The 20,067-nt window shown below is 35.7% G+C and overlaps 1 protein-coding gene across 14 annotated transcripts in view; it reads left to right on the forward strand.

Annotated features, from left to right (window-relative positions):
- The window catches only part of LOC124950046 (GTPase-activating Rap/Ran-GAP domain-like protein 3), a 20,769-nt gene extending 1,108 nt beyond the window's left edge, over positions 1 to 19,661 (forward strand). Inside the window, exons 1-19 of one of the 14 annotated variants that reach the window (XM_047496155.1) lie at positions 7,001 to 7,251; positions 7,335 to 7,586; positions 8,378 to 8,980; positions 10,027 to 10,093; positions 11,033 to 11,116; positions 11,277 to 11,358; positions 11,960 to 12,135; positions 12,398 to 12,462; positions 12,549 to 12,639; positions 13,375 to 13,477; positions 13,605 to 13,703; positions 14,544 to 14,756; positions 14,871 to 15,172; positions 15,359 to 15,644; positions 15,740 to 16,215; positions 16,738 to 17,071; positions 17,245 to 17,331; positions 17,414 to 17,686; positions 17,780 to 19,661. In XM_047496155.1, the coding sequence (XP_047352111.1) occupies positions 8,835 to 8,980; positions 10,027 to 10,093; positions 11,033 to 11,116; positions 11,277 to 11,358; positions 11,960 to 12,135; positions 12,398 to 12,462; positions 12,549 to 12,639; positions 13,375 to 13,477; positions 13,605 to 13,703; positions 14,544 to 14,756; positions 14,871 to 15,172; positions 15,359 to 15,644; positions 15,740 to 16,215; positions 16,738 to 17,071; positions 17,245 to 17,331; positions 17,414 to 17,686; positions 17,780 to 18,033 (3,138 nt within the window). In that variant the 5' untranslated portion in view covers positions 7,001 to 7,251; positions 7,335 to 7,586; positions 8,378 to 8,834 and the 3' untranslated portion in view covers positions 18,034 to 19,661. The other 13 variants (XM_047496147.1, XM_047496150.1, XM_047496149.1 and 10 more) reach the window with 13 other exon arrangements.
- Positions 19,662 to 20,067: the final 406 nt, after the last annotated feature.

Below are 20,067 nucleotides of genomic sequence, written 5' to 3' on the forward strand. Positions count from 1 at the left end.
TTTTCTTTTTTTTTTTTTTTTTTTATAGTTTTTCTTTTTTAATTTTCTTACCATTAATTGGATCGATTTTATGTGTTATTTCATTTCATTAAATTTTTTCTTTTACATTTTCATAATATTCTCCTTCATCCTTTCGCTTATGTAATAAAATTCATAATGTCTGTACTATTGTTCGATTAAATGGCATTACTTTCTTCTTTTTCTCTTATTCTTCTCCTTCGCAGCATCACATGGACGTTAAAACAGCAAACTTATCGACACATCTATCGAACGAAATTCTTCAATGGGAAAACTCCCGAAGGTTATCCCTTAACGACTGAGGATCGACGTAAGGAATTGGAAAGGAATTAGAAGGAGCGCGTGACCGAGTTTTCAGGAACGAGCGCAAAATTCCTTAAGAATTTTCCGAAATCGGATACGTGTTCGATCTCGTGTCTCACGTTGAAAATTAAAGTAAACGGAGTCACGTTCGTATACGTTCTATTAAAAACGTGATATCGTATGAGAAGAGCTTATCTCTTTCTCTTTTTCTCATTTATTCTTTATACGATTTTTTTCTTCTTTTTCTTTTTTTCTTCTTTCTTCTTTTTTCCTTTTTTTTTTTTTTTTATTAAAATTCAAAATGATCGAACTACAATATATCGTAAATATAAGCTGATAATGGAAAGTTTTACGAAAATCATGATGTTGATCAGCAAAGATCATATTTTATGATTCATAAGATTTTCCATCATTTTTCGAAAAATTCCAATTGTAACGAGTAAAAATGTCTCGATCTTCTTTTTCTTCTTCTTCTTCTTCTTTTCTTTTTTTTTCTTTTTTTTTTTTGTTTTTCTCTCTTTGAACCCTAAAATCTTCCAGACGAATATTAGCACGAATTGGGAATAATTTCAAGGACGATTCGTTAACGTTTGGCAAATCTCGAATCACGATGTATTCGAAGAGGACGTCCGAGAAAAATTCCATTCGCGTTTGAGCTCCATAAAAAGATTTTTGTTTAATCGAGCGACGAAGCGAGTGGAGCGTGTGCGTGCGTTTCCTTGGCTCAATAATCGAGATGGATAGAGGAGAGGAAAGATGGATGGATGGATGGATAAATGGATAAAGAAGGCACATGTGATACGAATTTTCTCAAATTCTTATTTTCGATCATCCGACCGTTTAAAAATTTATGAGAAAATGATATTGGTGTGTAAAAAGAAACGTGATAGGATATTCAACAATGTGATCGAAGGATCTAGAAGGTTACACGTGCTAGAAAAAAAAATGACTCGGTGTAACCTGTGAAGAGATAAAAATAAAGAGAGAGAGAGAGAGAGAGAGAGAGAGAGAGAAATAGACAAATAGAGTACAAAAGGGATGATGAGAGTGGTGGGAAAAGGGAAGAGTGGGGATCGGAAGGAAGGATGCTCGGAGCCAGTTATGGTGGCGAACGAAGCCGAATGGTGTTGGTGGGGTCGAAAGGTGGCGCAGTCATTTATGGTCGCACCGTGTAAGCTCGCACACCTGCGATCGGATATCGAAAGGAGTAACGAAAGTACGCCGACATTGTGCTGTCGTTGAACACGTTTGAATTTAAATAGGATTTGAAACGAAGAAAAAGTATCTTCGAACGTTAAAAGAAAATGAAGGAAATAAATATATTGTGAAATTAATATTAATATTAATTATTCGATGACAAATACATAGGAAGATGTTTTTTTTTTTTTTTTCTTTCATCTTCAAGAGGAATAGGATACGATGAGAAAGTGTCGAAGATCTACGAGGATAAGGACATAGGATTTCGATAAAATAATGAAAGAGAATAAAATAAAAATAAAATAATATAATATAAAGATAGGAGATTGAAATTGAAGAATTACGAGGGAATTCTTTTGTTTATGCTGTTATTATTAAAAATATGTCGTGAAAAGCAAAGGATACTACAAGATGAGTTCTTTGCGAAGAACGACGAATCAGTCGACCAGAGAGGGAGCTACTTCGAGACGGCACGCTTTATCGGGGGTTAGCACCAAGAGCGTGAGGAATCTTCTTCACAGTGGTACCGCACCTGGTTCACCTCTTCGTTTGAGATCCAAGTATGAGCTAAGGAGCATCAGCTTCGAGGGTAGCAAAGTCTTACCATGGACCACCAGGTTCGTTAATTATATCAATTCATTATTAATCATCTTAGAATTTTAACGCACTTCGTTGTATCCCTTCATTCATCGTATAATCATAACACAATTATTTCATCGTATATCTCTTATTTTATATATAAAATAAAAAATAAAAAATAATTTGCTCGCTAGTTAGATCTGATACGAACGAATGTTCTACCTTTACTTAAATATAAAGATTGAAATAATTGAAGAGACAATTAATGAGATAAAAAAATAAGTTTAAATCGTAATATCAAACTATAAATGGGTATATAGGTACGTACATAAAAAAAATATTGTAATTTTTATACGCATACTCGATTAAAAAAAAAAAAAGTATCATAAGACTTGGTCTACGATACGTAATACGTAAGAAACAAGTCTTCTCAAGTCCACGGAACGGAAAGTCTGTAAGGATAAACGTACGTGCGTGTGTATATATGTATGTATGTATGTATGTATGTATGTATGTAAATAAGTCGTAAGCCGATCGACCGAGTGAAAACGTCGAGTAGTCGCGTCTCTGATAATTGGCTTAACGAATCGCCGTTAGAACCGACGCGCGTTAATTAGTTTAAAACACGAGCGCGGATTCGAGATACAACGAGAGTCGTGTCACAAACGTGTGGCAACCCTATCGGTACAAGAAAAAAAAAAAGAAAAGAAGAGGGGGAAAAAAAGAAGAAAAAAGAAAAGAAGAGGGGAAAAAAAAGGGGAAAAAAAAAAAACGAAAGATAAAGAGGAAGAACAGTCCTTTTAAAACGAACTGCTCGATCATATCGCTGTTTTTTCTTTTTGTATTCACAAACGAATGACAAAGAAGGAAAGAATAAACTCGTGGATAACCAAACACGTGTCTACGTACGTTCATGTACGTTCTGTCACATTACCTATCTCTCTCTCTCTCTCTCTCTCTCTTTCTCTGTGTGCGTGCGCGTGTGCATGTACGTGTGTGAGAGTGTATTTATGTGCACTTTTGCGTAAAGCGTATACGCACGAACGTCATCAGGCTACCTAGTATGTCAGGTTCGTCTGCCTTTTACTCCTCCCACGGACATTGCCTTTATTGTTTATACCGACGTTATTTATTGCACCTTGCCTATGTTGATAAAAAGGGGAACGATGTGACTCTTTATTAAAAGGAAACTTGAAGTCGGTGCAATTTATTCCGATGTTCTAAAGAAAAGAGAGATGGAGAGATCATTAACGTGGAAAGTATTGTTTTATATATATATATATATATATAAAATACACACACGCACAAGTATATATATTTAAAAGTGATGTAATATATATATATATATATATATATATATATATATATTTGCATAAATATATATAAAATACATATACACGCACATGTATATACATTTAAACGTATATATAATTAAAAGTGATGTAATATATCTATATATATATATATTTGTATAAATATATATATGTGTATATATATATATATATTTGTATAAATATATATATGTGTATATATATATATATATATTTAATCATCTATATGATTTTTCTTTTTTTGTAATCCTATACGAACGTTTATCTTCGTTTCGACAAAACTTTCAAATCGTATTTTGTAGCATTTCGAACAGAAGCATAACATAGATATTTTCGGTCTATCGAATACCGTTTACAGGAAAAACAGACACTTGTCAGATATAACGAATACGTGGCCCGTAACGATCGAGGTAATAGCAACTACCTACTCTCTCTCTCTCTCGCTCTCGCTCTTTGTATGTGTCTCTATCTTTTTCTCTCTATATCTATGCGATAAAGCAGTATGCATCGGAGAATTTATCCCACGGGATACAGCCTATTATTATGATGAGATGTATCTATATCAAGGGAGTAGGCGAATTTGCAAATATAGTAAGTGAAGATGAGATCGTGGGGATGGTATCGAATTTTATTCAATCCGATCAGATCCGATCAGATCCGATCCGATCCGATCTTGTCGATGGAAGAACGAAGGAAATTAAGTTATCGGTACATTTCCTTTTTAAACTAAAATAGAAAACTTCCAATTGCGACTGGATTGCGTCCAAGAACGTTCGCTATCATTAACGTACACCACCTAACTCTCTTATCGTTCTCGATGATTCATGGATCATTCTATTTTCGACGATGATCGTCACGAACGATAAACATGCGATAACTGTCTTTTTTTTTTTTTTTCTTTTTCTTCTTCTTCTTCTACTTCTACTTCCTTTTTTCTTTTTCATTCTATCCAATCTACCTGCGAAGAATCTTTTAAACGAATCTATTGGAATAATAATTGACAGAATATTCGATTTGTTTAGCATTTTATCGGAGTAAGCTGTGATAAGCCTCTTGTAAAGCTTGTGCGAATAAATGCGTTTCGATGAGTGTAATCAAATTAACCTAGGGGGGAAAGAAAAAGCGATACACCCTCGGTTTACAGTAGTATCATGAACCACCCCATTATAGGACGTGCGACCATGGCAATTCTTGAGGATAGAGAGTGAGAGAGAAAAAGAGCGTGGGGGAAGGGGGATGGGGGATCGACAACAGCTTCGCTTACGATGGCAAGTGGCCCCCGAGCGCGCACGATATCGGATTTTAGTGCTTCGCTCTTTATAATTAACCTTTTTGCTATCGGACTGGCTCGAGTCTCGGCTGACGCTCTTTTGTGCTCCGTGGATCGATCTCGATCACGCTCGACCGAGTGGAAGTCGACCGCGGCATCTCGAATACACATACTCTCTCTCCCTCCCTCCCTCCCTCCCTCCCGCCCCCCTCTCTTTCTCTTTCTCTCTCTCTCTCTTTCTGTTGAGTGTGAGATCACGTTAAAGGGAGAAGAAGAGAAGTATTAGAGAGAGAAAGAGAATTAGAAGAGAGAATGAGGGTATTGCTCAGCTACCGAGAAAGAGAGAGAGAGAGAGAGAGAGAGAGAGAGAGAGAGAGATAAAGAGAGAAGAAGATAGAAAGAAAGAGAGAAAGAGAGAAAGAGAGAGAGAAGTGTTGGCAAGCAGGGTTACCTTGTGTTATGACCATGAGAGAAAAAAATAGTGAGATAGAGATAGATAAATCGAGAAAAATAGAAAGAGAGAGAGAGAGAGAGAGAGAGAGAGAGAGAAAGAACTCGAGCGTTTCCGATGACTTTATCACGCGAGTAGAATATTGTGAATTGCGTCATAGCGATAGCCCACATTCAAAAGCATCTACCCCTTTTTCTCTGTATATACATATATAGGTATATTGATTTTGTCGTTGTTCATAACATGTTCATACCTGTAGCCTATAGAGCCTAGCTGCTTGCTTGTTAACTAGCCGCGGGGCCAATCCTGAAAACTCAACCAAAATCCATCATCGGGACCAAACCATCGAAACTGACGGCAACGTCATCAACTTTCTTCGATGGTACCCTCCGGTGACGATCCTCCATTTTCCTACTTTCATACCTGCAAACGTGATCGCAAGAGAGTTTAGATCATTTTTTCATATCTTTCTCGACGGTATTCAATTTTATATATATATATATATATGTCCTTATAACCACGTGAATTATACGATTCATTTAAAAATCATTAGATTGTTAATTGTATTGTCCTTGTTAATATAACAAAGATAAAAGTTTTCGTTCTATTGATAAAGGTCGATAGAAAGTTTATTATTGTACTCGCGGCTTTGTCGAACCATTGACGTCAAACTCGACACGGCTGGTTTTATTCGATTATGCGAATAATGGATAGACATACTCCCCGACCCGACATCAAATTGATTCCAAGAAGTTTTGCCGTTAAGTTAGTCATTGGTTAAAAGTAAAAGATATCAAAGGAAAACATCGTCATTTTATTAAAAGATAACGATTTCACGGTGTCCGGTTTACGTATATGTATATTTATATGTATAAACGTAATATATATATATATATTTATGCAAATGACGTAATGCTTTAATATTTCGAGCAAGGCCATTATTACGGTCACGCGGACTGACTATTATTCTACGATATATTTATACGTTAAAACGCAAAATCCTATCGAATTAATTAATTAAAATAACATCGGATTCTCGATAATCGACGATAATTAATTCAAATTTGTGATCGATCTTTAAGAGACAAATTTTTGGAAACAATTGCCCAATCGGTAAGATAGCTCTCTGTAAATTGCCGATAAAAGCGATAATACAATTCTTAAGCTTATCGATGCTATAAAACGTTTCAAATCGATTCGAATTTAACTTTTGTTAGATCGTCAGATTTTACGATCGTTACTGTGGAAAAACAACTTCGTACGAAAAGAAACGTTTTTCATCGTGCATATTCTAATTTGGTCGATTGAGTTGGTAGAACAGCGTTTATCGAGAGTCGATAAACGCTGTCACGTTGGTGGGATCGATTAAAAATGCGGAAACGTCGGTACGTCCTTGGTATATCTAATAATTCTAAAAGTAATAAACTTATATAAATATGTTCCATTCAATAACTTGAATATATATATATATATTCATATATAAATAATTGAGTATATATATGCATCTATGTATATATATGCGTGTATATATATATATATATACATACTCATTTACGTATTTATTGAGTAGTTCTATAAATAAAAAAAGGGTACTTGTTAATAACGAAACATAAAAATCATAGAATACTTTTATAAGGATCGTTCTATCGGCAAAGGTCGAGAATCCTATTGAGAATTTCGTTCAATCACACTAATGAATTAATTAATAAATCTCAATGAATACGTGAAATTGAATAGAGTTTACAATAAATCATAAATTCCAAAATATTATTTTTTTCCTATGATCGATTAGAAAGAAAATAAAATATACGATATACAAGTAAAAGAAATAGACATTTACAAAAATAGAGAAAAAAAAGGGGGAAAGATGAGAGAGAATAAGTGAGAGAAAGAGAGAGAGAGAGAGAGAGAGAGAGAGAGAGAAGAGGGAGAGAGAGAGGGAGGAAAAGAGAGAGAAAGGTGTCTGATCTCTCTGCAGCGAGGGTCCTCGGCGCCAACGAAAATGCGGGTCACCGTCCGCCGGTGTGCAAAACTCGACGCCTGCGTGTCGCGTACGGAGGGCGCGTCGATATGCTTTTTGGGAGTGATCCTGTAGGAAGAAGGTAAAAAGTCAAAGAAGGGATAAGAGAAAGATATTTAGGATCTAATAAGAATAGAAAATTAAATTTATTTTATTATTTGACAGAATCAAATAGAGAAGAATAAATGGGCTAGTCGGTCGCGGGGGGAAAAACGCAAGTGACGAGTGTCGAACGCGGGACTTTTCGTGTTCGGGGGTGGGAAGGTGAGAGAGATAGAGATAAAGAGAGAGAGAGAGAGAGAGAGAGAGAGAAAATAGGAAAGGAGAGAGGAGTTGCTCGACGATACGGCGCCAGTCGACGAGTCGCCGTCGTGTAACAGCGAACGGATCTTTGTCCTCTCGCGAGTAAACCTCCAAGTATGTGCAAAACACGTTAAACTTTAACAAGAAAACAGAAAATATATACCATATCGTATATATATATATATCGTATATATAAATATATATATATATATACTTATAGATATAAAAAGAAAAAGAGAGAGAGAGAGAGAGAGAGAGACGAGTGTACCATGCATTTATACTCTCGACGTTGTTAGTGCACAGCAAGGGGTTGAAAGTCGTGCCCGTCGAGAGGAAAGGTCGCTCGACGAGACTCCACGAAAAGGGGTTGACAGTCGTATGAGAGACAAGTGAAAGCTCACTTGCTACTGCGTGAGAAAGAGAGAAAGAGAGAGAGAGAGAGAGAGAGAGAGGGAAAGAGAGAGAGAGGGAGGGAGAGAGGGAGGGAGGGAGAAAGAGGGCCTGAAAGTCCTGTAAGTGTTTAAGGAAGAAACGTGAAAGGTCATTACTACTAGTTTTCTCAGGGGGTAAGTTATCTATTTTTGTGTTTCTTTTTCTTGTTGACTTTGTTGATAATAAACATGAGACACTAAAGTGTTTATATTACACCCTATATGTTAATTATCTTTTAACGATAATCGTTTTTGTGAATTCGAAATCTTTAAGAAAGATCAAAGATAGAAAGTTCGAACACAAGAGAGATAGTTCGTTGATCCTGAATCTTTTTTCTCTCTGTTTCTCTGTCTGTCTGCCCGTCTCTCTCTCTCTCTCTCTCTCACTCTCACACTCTCTCTCTCTCTATCTCTCTCTCTATCTATCTATCTATCTATCTCTGACGATTATTATTTCAACTTCTACCGAGACAGATAGGATAAAGCGTGATATTGAAAGAAGCGCTCTAACGTTGCTCCCAGGATTAATGAAAGAAAAGAGAAGGGTTGCGTCTCTCACGGGCACTCGCATTCTCAGACTCGTCTCTTTCAGAGTCGTCTCGATTGCTTTGATGTTGAGTGGAGACGAGGGGGTCAACAGAAGGCTCCTCCTTTTAAATTCTACGATTTGGCAAGGATAGAAATGAAAAGTCGATCCACGTTAATTTATCCTCCTCGTCGTCGATTCAAAGTTCGTCCAGTTTGAATTCACCTTTGAATTTCCATTGGCATATATATCCATAAGAGGAAAACGTTTTCAAAAGTTTGAAATCCTTTTTTGAAATTTTATTTTATATATCGTGAGCTTTGGAAGAATATAAAAGAGAGAGAGAGAGAGAGAGAGAGAGAGAGAGAAAGAGAGAGAAAAAAGTTGAAGACAAGAATAGCGACGATGGATAGCAAGAGCGACGAGGAATCGGCACCAACTTCGACCGAATTGGACGCAATGAAACGTAGAAACAGATCCAGATCTGTCTGCGTACCTTTATTATCATCATCTCAACTAAGACATCTTCATCGGAGGGCCAGTCATCATGCGTACGTTACTTCACGTATTTTTAACAAGATACGCCTTTTATAAATTTGTTACATACGACATGTAAATAATCGTACGAATTCAATACCGACCAATCATTTTCTCTCTGTGTGCATAGTTATTTTTAATTTACATTACATTGATGGAAAAATAATCGCGTCTTTTTTGTCGTATCGAATAAAACGATAAAAATTGCGATTATTTTTCGCACCAATTTAATCCGTAATTTCTATATGCGTCGATTGTAACGTGACTGCGCAAAAAAAAAAAAAGAAGAAGAAGAAGAAAGAAGAAAAGAAAAGAAAAGAAAAGAAAAGAAAAGAAAAGAAAAGAAAAAATAGGATTAAAGTAATTTTCTAAAACTAATATCTATGATTCGACGACATTGAAGGATTGTCAATCGAAGGAAATATTGATTTTGGATATCGTCGATCGATTATTAATTGAAAATAATCATGAAACTTATGTGTTTAACCGAAAGGAGGAAGTTTTAGAAGGAAGTAGGAAGTTAGTCGATATCCTTTTGCAAAAGCGATAAAATCAATTGAACCTCGAATCTTCCGGGTAGTTGTGTTGTATCTATTAGGTACTTTGTATTCGGCTAGGTAGGTACATATCGGGTACCTTTGCATTCGAGCGAGTCGACCTCGACGCGCCTTCCTCATTAACCTACATATTCACATCGCGAAAAACGACGAATATAAGATAGTGGATGTTTTATCACGAAGTTTATCGTTAAGAAAAGAGGAAAAGAAAAGGGGATAAAGGAAAGAGTGGGAAAGGGGGGAGGGGGTGAAAGAGATACGAAAGATTGTGAATTGGACGAGAAATAAGTATGTAAAGAGTTAAAGACGATTTCCTGTATGTTCCCTTTCTCATTTTTATTTTCTTGATGGTTGATAATTTAACGCGTCATTGAATAGCGAAAAATTTGTCTCGTGATCCTCCATTCGAGTATCCTTCTATTCCCACATTCTTTCTTTCTTTCTTTTTATCCATTCTTATAGATTTTGTCGCACTTAGACAATGAAACGGTATCGTGTTTTAGATCCACGACCGATGCGATATCGAGGAGAGGTGTCCTGTCGAGACGATGCTATGGAAGCGTCGAGATGGTAAGAGAAGACTTTACGAGTACGTTTATATATACAAGTAGATATAAATGTATGTATATCTCTCTGTGTGTGTCTGTGTGTGTGTGTGTGTGTATCTGTCTACGCGTGGATATACGTGTTTGTGCATGTGAATACAGAAAGACGTTCGGTTATGTTACTATTGCAAATAGGTCAAATCGTCGTGTTCCACTTTGGAGAACGACCACTTTCGAATACGAGAGTGGTTCGCGACGATAAACGACAAAATCTTATGTGCGATAGAATCGTAGAAACGAAGACGATGTTAGACGTCTTCCTGTTTGTCGCGGTTCCATCGAATGGAAACTTTTTATCCTTCGTAAATTTCGAAGAAGAAGAATTCCGACGTTTCATCCAATGAGAAACATCGTAATGTGATTTTTCCTATTAACACCATTCATTCGTATTATTTTTCTTTTTTCTTTTTTCTTTTTTTTTTTTTTTTTATCTACCTTCCGTATCCGCCATGGAATATTATCACGAGTATTATTTTTCTTTTTTTTTTTTTTTTTTTTTTTTTTTTTTTTTTTTTCTTACACGTTCGTCCTTAATCTTTTTTCTTTCTTTTTCTTTTCTTTTTTTTTTTTGCCTTTCTTTCTTCCTTTTTTTTTATCGAGCATGCATCGTCCTCGTTACGCGACAACGTTCCCTCCTGTTGGCAGGTAAAAGCGTCATTTCCGGTGTAACAGAATCGAGTTAACAGAACTCGAACAATCGTAGCTTTGCCTAGTGTTTCGTCGATCGAAATTTTCATCGATCAATCGAGCGACGTCACTCGAATCTTTTCTATGTTTTTGTCAAACTGGAACAATGATTTTTTTTTTTTTTTTCTTTTGTTTGTTTGTCGATTACTCGAGTAATAGAGACAAGGAACATAGATCTGGAACATCTCTCATGTTTTTTTTCTTTCTTTTTTTTTAGTTGCCACAAATCGAACAGGACGGCTCCGACAATGGGAGAAGATTTCGAGTGGAGAACGGAGATTCTCCAGGCGAAAAAGAGGAAGTAAGGCTGATCGATATTTCTTCTCTTTCTATTCTATCTATCTATCTATCTATCTATCTTTCTGTTTCAATTTTTCATCGTATTTTTCACTTTTCACTTCAAGAGAAAGTAATACATATCGCCCATATTTATGATCCCATCGTCCTTCTCTGTTCTACAGATGTTCGGATCTCCGAATATACCGATATTGGAAAATCCCGAGTATCAAACACGTTGGTACTTTAAATACTTTCTAGGAAAGCGTGAGTACGATATCTTCGTTCATTCGTTCGTACGTTCGTTCAGTTCGGTTCGGTTCGTTCTTTTTCAGCCTTTTTTTTTTTTTTTTCCTTTTTATCTCACCAACCGCAGATAATGTTCGAAACCACGCGCTCATGTTCATCCTCAGTGAAAGCTCAGACACGCCGCTCCTATCGTACGCGCCAAAGTTTATACGCTTAACGGGTATAAATATTGGTAGAGAGTGAGATAAAAGCGTACCGAGCTTGTGCCAATAGCGTCGATATACTCGTTAATGGAGGACCGCGATTACGAGCTGTGTGGATCGATAATTAAGACGAATGTTGTTCTATTATAAAAATCAAAAAAAAAAGAAGAAAAAACAAAAAAAGAAATACTAGTGCGAGCACGTGAACATTTTTACTGAACTTACTCGTTATGGATTTGGTACGGATATGAAAAAAAAGAACAAAAAGAATTGAAAAAAAAAAAAAAAAAAAAGGAAAAAGAAAACACGAGAAAAATAGATCCAACCAACGTGGAGCAATTTTGTTAGCGGAAGAAAAAAAAACAACGAACAAAATCGTTTAAGCTTTTATTTGTTTATTTCTTTTTTTTTTTTAGCTTTCCTTTACACCATAATCGTAACCATCTCCCGAATCGTAATCATCCTTGTTATAGTGCATCAAAATTACGTGGCATCGGATCATGAAAGGAATCCACTCTTTCTCTCAGTGGTGATGAGCGAGGGTGGCGATCAATGCGTATCGCATTACAGAGTTATTTTATGGAGACGAACGGTGAGTAAAGTAAAATAAACGTTCTCGATCGTATTACACAAATAAGGGTGTAATTAACATCGTGTAAATATTTTTTTTTTATCTTTAACTTTCTTTCATCTTCTTCTTCTTTTTTTTTTCCCTCCTTTTTTTTTTCTCTTCATCTTTTGTTTTCCCCTCGCAATTACACCCATTATATCAAATAATCGATGCAAGTAAACATGAAAGGAAAAAAGAAAGGAAAAAGAGAAAAAAAAATTACAAGCATTGCGTTTTAATCCAGGGCGCTCAAAAGATATCTCTGCCATTTTCGGCAAACAAGACGATGACCATCAGGCAAATCCTGAGGTAAATATTTTCTTTTTAATCGGGGAAAAAGCGAGAAAAACAATTACCACGATACTAGTTATTATTTATTGTCGTTGTAAAACTAGACGCTCGATTTGCATTTTCTCCAGCAACTTCTTCGGCCTGGAAAAACTCGACAAGGCACCACGCGAAGTTTTGTCTCCTGAGATACAAAAGGTGCGTGTACATCTTGAAACTTTAACTACTTGAACAAGTTACTTTTATTTTAACCACAACCCAAGAGAGTTTCCAGTACTTTTGATATTGAAAAAGTATAATGAACGAATATCTTTGAAATTTATATAAAAATATTAAAAGAATCTCTTATCTGAAATCTTTGTATGTAACAAACCAATTGAAACGTTATTATTTTTGTGAATAATCGATATTGTTCCGGATAATATGGGAATACAACATACTTCGTCCATATTTATAATCTCAAACATCGTTCGTCATTTTCCTTGTTTTCCAAAGGTCAACTTTAACGTGTATATCTTTATTACACGCGATCTCTACAGACGATGACGATATGAAAAAAATGAATTATACATGTATGTACGTTAGTGTTGCATATCCAAAGGGGCTTTAAAAAAATTTCTCCCTGATAGATGGCACTCGTAACTTTAATTATTGACATGTTATAGAGTGATGCATATTTTCAGGCGTAATACTTGGGCACAATTATAGAAAATTTGACGAATATGCGTGATCATTTTTTCTCAACAATATTAAATGAAATGTTATTAAACGGAACGATATATTTCGAAATATTTTCGTAGCTATAAAAATGTGTTACAATCTTTTCTTTCTTTTTTTTTTGTTTATATATATATATATATATATATATATATATATATATATATATATATATATATTTAACGATAAAACTCCTCGAAAGAACGATTTATTTAGGATTTACTATTACTGGAAGAACAAGAAGGATCCGTCAATTTCAAGTTCGGTGTTATATACGCGAAGGAGGGTCAGACAACCGACGACGAGATGTTATCGAACGGTAAGACGAAGAAAAATTAAGAGTTGCCGCTCGGTATTGGTATATTTTTGTTTAAGTAGATAGAAACGGAAACGATGATCAAAGGAGGACACGTTCGACCCACGGGTCGTGTCTTTATTGTTCGCAGAAAGTGGCAGCCCCGGTTTCGAGAAGTTCCTCGATATTCTCGGTGAGAAGATACGACTCAGAGGTTGGGACAAGTACCGAGGCGGCCTGGATGTTAAAGGTACACTTACGATTGTATGCCATCGCTATATATCATATAAGGAAGAAAGATAAAAATAGTTTTTAAAATTTAATCCCATCGATATTATCTCAAATCAAAAGAAAAGAAAAAAAAAAAAAGAAAATGCATATGAACCGTTTATTTTGAAAGTGGCCTAACTCCATTTATCTTCAAATCGAGATATTTAAGGATTTGCGTTTCAATGAATTTAAAAATATACGTATAGGATACTAATGAGTCATACTACTTAAGTATATCTAAGGATGTTAAATTTATAGTTCCTATTAAAATAGTGGCAATTATTAAGTGAATAATATGCGTTTTCTTATCAAGAATGGAATTAGGCCACTTTCAAAATTAACAATCGGATTCATTATAAAATTTGAAGGTGCCCAAGTCCATTCAACATAATTTAAGATGCTTCAAATTGAAAAAAACAATACTCAATTTATTTTACATATCTTTAAAACACTTCGAAAACATAATTTATGCGATTCAAAACATTTTTTAACTACATAACGTACAAAATTACAAACATAAATTTATTACAAAACAATTTACTACTCATCTAGATTTTTTGTGTGTGAAAGAGATTTGAAGAAATCATGATGTTCCGATGGTACATATCAATAATACAAGTAATAGGTCAATTATGTCCTTGAATTTTGCTGTTGTAATTTGTCTGATATTTTTATACAGTGATGTCAATACAATATTTTCGAACTTTCTTGGTCTACCCCGACGTGGTAATAAATTCAGGACTTTATATTATATATATATATATATATATATATGTATATTTGATTAATATATATTAAAAGCATTTTATTTTGTGTACAGGTGACATGACCGGAAGAGAAAGCGTTTATACGATATATGCTGGTCACGAAGTGATGTACCACGTCAGCACAATGCTTCCTTATTCGAAGGACAATCCGCAACAGCTCGAGAGAAAAAGGCATATTGGTAATGACATCGTCAACATCATTTATACGGATGATCCAGCAGCCGTGGATAGTTTCAATCCTAATTGCATAAGGAGTCAATTCACTCGTAAGTTCTCAATTCTATTTAAAAAAAAAAAAAAAAAAAAAAAAAAAAAAAGCCAAAGATTTTCTATTATTTTCCTTTTTGATTTCTCTCCTCTTTACCCCCTTTTTTTTTTAGACGTATTTGCTGTGGTATCAGCGTTAGGACTCCTTAAAGGTTGGCGAGTTGCCATTTATTGCGACGAAACGGTTCCTCTTTTTGGTCCAAGTCTTCCGTGTCCACCAATATTCGACGATCCTTATCATTTGCGAGAATTCCTTCTAGTCAAACTTATCAATGGCGAGAAAGCAACCTTTAACACGCCAACCTTTTCTAGAAAAAGAGAAAGAACTCTGGATGCTCTATTGCGTGATATGTATCAGGAACATGCGCAAGATGGCAAGAGCAACGTGAGTCTTCAGCGTGATCTTCTGTTAAACGTACATATCCGTTAATTTTAGAATAAATTTTTGTACATACTTTTAATCTAATAATATGAGAAAGTAAAAAAAAAATATATGTATATATATATATAATATATTCGAATTATCTTGTAAATAAATTTCATTTCATTACATTTCTTGTGATACGCATAGGATAATCGTTGATCATTTATCGTTTCACAGAGCATGTTGAATCGTCGTGCATTTTCTGACGTTGTTGAAGCACCTGGTCGACGACGAGAAGAAACTCGATCTGTAGAAATGGTCCGCGTTGGTCAGGCTGTTAAATTGGAAGCGATAGTTCGCGGTCTGGCACCAACTTCTCTAGCCACAGTTGGCCCGTTGAAACCAAGACCTTGGGAACCGAGATGTATTTATCCAGATTTCCCTCACGTCGTAATTTGCGGTGACGTTTGGTCGGAGAATAGGATGATACTTGCGACGGAAAATGGAACTTTTCTGGTCGAAGGTAAAGTTTTTCGTTTTATTCTTTGAAAAAAAGAAAAAGAAAAAAAGGATTTGATTCTGACGTTAGAAAAACAAAAATGATTTTCTTTCTCCCAGAGGGTCTATCTCACAGAATGATTTTCGATGAGTCAGTTCAAATCAAACAACTCGACGTGGTAGAGCAACACGGTATTCTTCTCTTTCGCGGAATCGATAAAGGCAAAGAAAGCGTATACGTTTTTCGTTTGCGTGAATTCGATTACGATTCGGCTTTGAGTGGAAAAACATACAAATTCCCGGAATTCTTTAACAATCGTGACGACGAAGACGAGGGAGACGAGCACGACGAAGAAACGGAAGAGAACGGTGAGAACGAGGATGATTATAAGGATGGCGAGATCGAGGAAGAAGATTCCGAGACGATTTATCGAGAAAATTTTAAATTCAAATCATCTTTACGTTCTCGAGCACGGACACACCTTCGACCACCCGCGGTTAGAAGTCGAGCACATATTAAGGATAGAAAATTGGCTCGTACTCGTGGTTGCCATCTCTACAGTATCACCAGGCAAGGTGGCTCGCACTTGCGAATGGTATTCTTTAATCTTTCGAAGAAAATCTAATATAACCACAGTGGATACGAAGACTCGTATATATATATATGTATATATATATATATATAATGTAAATAATTACGATAATTATCCATGTATAACACGGGTATTTCATGTTTTATTAATATCTCTTATACAAGTTATATATGTTATACAATTTCAATATTATTACTATAATGGTATTTCTTTCAAACGATGCAACGTAAAGTCCTAAGAGACATATTCCTGTGTCATAAGAAAATAACGGAGATATTTAATAGTGTGAATAATTTAAATAGAACATCTGTCTTTATTATATTTTACGAACACAATTTTTGTATCTTATTATAGGTTCTCGTGTTATACGAGTATCTAATATATAATTGGCAAATTTCGATGAAGCGATTTGAAAGTGATTAGAAAAGAAAAAAAGAAAAAAAGAAGTCTTACGTAACCACTGCGAATGTTATCGTTTTTAATGAAAATTTCATTGAAATCTAATCGTAAGAAGTTTGCTCGTAGTGTGCGGCCGTTGGACGACGTTTGACGGTCCTCCAATGGAAACATAATGCAGCTTGGACAGCTTGGTGCTCTTCCGCAGACACCGACACGATCGAAGGTTTCTTATTGCTCAAAGAATTTACAGCTAGCGAAAGCCCAATCCTTATTACGATGATAGAGAGCACCGAGATCGGGAACGAATGGATGCTGTGTTGCGGTGCACGCCATCATTATGAACTCTTCACGGCGTCCGGAAGTTCACGAATAGTTCACGTCGAAACGAACAAACCGCACATAGTCGCAGCGATCGATCTGCGCGAGGATGAGGAACCAGAACTATTGCTCTGTTATAACAGTGAGTTCATTCGATTTAAATATATATTTGTATATTTTATAAAATTCTATTCCAATGTAATATTCCACAATAATACCCTAATAATCATTTTAATCGAATTATTAATTCAAGTAATTCGAATTAATCCAATTAAATGATTTGATTCGATCAAATGAATTCTTCATTATTCACAGATATGTGTCACTTTCAAAAGTGCTCGGAAGAGAGTACTGCTCCTACGGACTTTGATTTCAAATGGAATTCAGTGCCAATTGCGATAGGTCAGAATTCAAATTCTCTATATAATTTTAATTACAATCGATTTTTAATATTAATTAAATTACATTTCTTTGTTCTCCTTAGCTTGTGCTTTTCCTTACGTGATAGCGTTCACCGCTGACACAATGGAAATTCGTTTGATAATAAATGGAAATCTTGTACATACAATCGCCATGCCGAATCTTTGTTTGATAACCTCGAAAAGAGATATATTTTTTGCCACAACCGCACCAGAATTTCTATCTGGTAAATGCGAACGTATTCGTCTTGATTCGAAACCTACTGACAAAGAGGAACAAGCAAGTAGTCCACCACCAACAACGCAATCTTCCTCCTCGTCTCGATCAAACTCACAAAGTAAGTTATTTTACATAATCGAAACCATAATTCTGCAATTCTAACTTATCAAAAGATATTCTTTGTATTTATTTTCTATTGTTTTTATTGCAGATAATCATAGCGATTGGAAACCAATAAGAATCTATAGAATACCATTACAAACTCTCTCGCGAAATATAACGTCAAATTGTAGCCAAAGATGTCCGAGTCCAGTGGAACCAGAAATTGTTTCTGCCTCATTGACGAGCGGGGAAAATAATTTTTTGAGCGTAGATTCACCAAGAATCTTAAGCAGATCTTGCAATAGCAGCCCGACACCACCAAGTGTCGCTGAAGATCTGATTCCTACCGTGTGTAGAAAATAGAAAAAAAATGAGAGAGAGAGAGAGAGAGAGAGAGAGAGAGAGAGAGCGAGAGAGAGAATGAGAGAATGAGAGAGAAATGGAGACAAAGAGACACGTTAACTTTCTCCTAAACTAATTCATAATTGTGTTGCCATTTTTTTATTGGATTCGTACTCCATAGTGCGGATGGATAGTAGGTACCTGACGCTCGTGCCTCTACAGGATTAAGATTTAACAGAAGCAAACGCACGATCCTGTCGTTGCTATGTTTCGCGATATAAAGGCATTTAGTACGTGTATGATCGATCGTTACTCACGATCTCTATTTTCCTCCCCCTTTTGTTTTTTTTTTGTTTTTCTGTCGTCGAAATTTTTGGATCGATCTAAATTTATAGAAAGAAAAATATTCGGCCTAGAAATTTCTATGTCAATGCTCGATCGATAAATCAAGATTTCAAGTGTCATCTAGCGGTGATTCTCTCGTACTAACTTTGCGAATAATTCTCTGACGATACGATAGACGACATCGATCAAAACGAGTATGAAAACGAATGAGAATTTCTAATTTGGGGCATCGATATTTTTGACGTACGATCTATCTGACGTGTACTCGATGTCTTTCTTGCCTCCTTGATACGTATTCTACATAGATAGATGCATACCTTATCTACTATATGACAGACATACAGGAGGAAAGGTCGATAACATTGTGGCTCATCGTAGAGGTTAGGGGTGAGCAAATGCCAAGAACCGAGGAGTATGAAATACGCAAAGGAATGGTCGTTTTGCCGTATCTTCCGAGAGCATAATAGCTTATCTAATTGATTAACAATAAATTTTTTTTTAATTCTCAACGAGAGACGATACCAAAGCACAATCTCGATTTTTTGATAATACGCGGAAATGGATATTGCATATGAAGGATCTTTTTTTTTTCTCAATTATATCTTTTTTTTTTTTTTATATTTACAAGTATGCATGCTTCTTCTTGTGATCGCGTATGCAAGTTACGAAGGAAGATTTGCGAGCGTGTTCACTCTCCTAATCGTTTCGATCGAACCGATGACACTGTACGCAGCAGCGAGCATGGTTGCGACAATGGCGTAGAATTAAAAATGATTTTGTCGAAGTACTCTTTTGTTTCTTCTTCTTCTTCTTTTCTTTTCTTTTTTGTTTTGTTTTGTTCTGTTTTTTTTTTTTTTTTTTTTTTTTTTTTTTTTTTTTTTTTTTTTTTTAATTCTTTCTTTTGTTCTTCCGTTGTTGAATATTGTCGAGCCGATGGCAATTTTGTTTGCGAGCCATTGTTGCAGTAGGTAGATGAACGAGACGAATACACGAGGTGTACGGTCATGATTATCGATTATTCACGGTATAACCAGCTTGTTCTGGGGGCTGTGACGCATTCGCGATCGAATTTCACCGATCGTAGCACAACGCCGCTACATGCGTGAAGTTCTGCAGACGATGTAATTCTGCATACTCTTCCTTCCTTCCTTCCTTCCTTCGACGAAAAAGAGAGAGCGAGAGAGAGAGAGAGAGAGAGAGAGAGAGAGAGAGGCAGAATTTAACGTGTGTGTATGTGTGTGTGTATATACGAAAGCATGAAATAAAGTGTACCTTATCGTTGCAATGTTTGCACCAAAAACTTACACTCAAATGACTTTCATTTTCTTGTTTCGTTATTCTTGTTTCGTAGGGAATCCCAAGACGATAAGATGTTTAAAGAAAATCCTATGAATGGCAATTACTGTCAAGCGAAGTCAGAGTAAAATGCTTTGGCGACCCCGGTCAGTCTAGATCATTGAACCGCAATAATTTACCTTTACCCGACTTCTGTTCGACACGAGTTTGTCACGATTGGTAGTAAACTCTTCTCCATGGAAATGAATCATCGAATATAAATGATATGTAATTTTTTTTCTTTATTTTTCTCATAAATAATATCTAGGTCATAGGGAATGGATGTTTAACTAAAATCCATGTAAAAATTGAATGCAGCATCCAGGTCCCTCGATGGGATTCCTAAATCATTCGAGAAAGGGATAAGAGGGAGAG

The sequence above is a fragment of the Vespa velutina genome, chromosome 6, assembly GCF_912470025.1.
Source record: "Vespa velutina chromosome 6, iVesVel2.1, whole genome shotgun sequence".
NCBI classification, from domain to species: domain Eukaryota; kingdom Metazoa; phylum Arthropoda; class Insecta; order Hymenoptera; family Vespidae; genus Vespa; species Vespa velutina.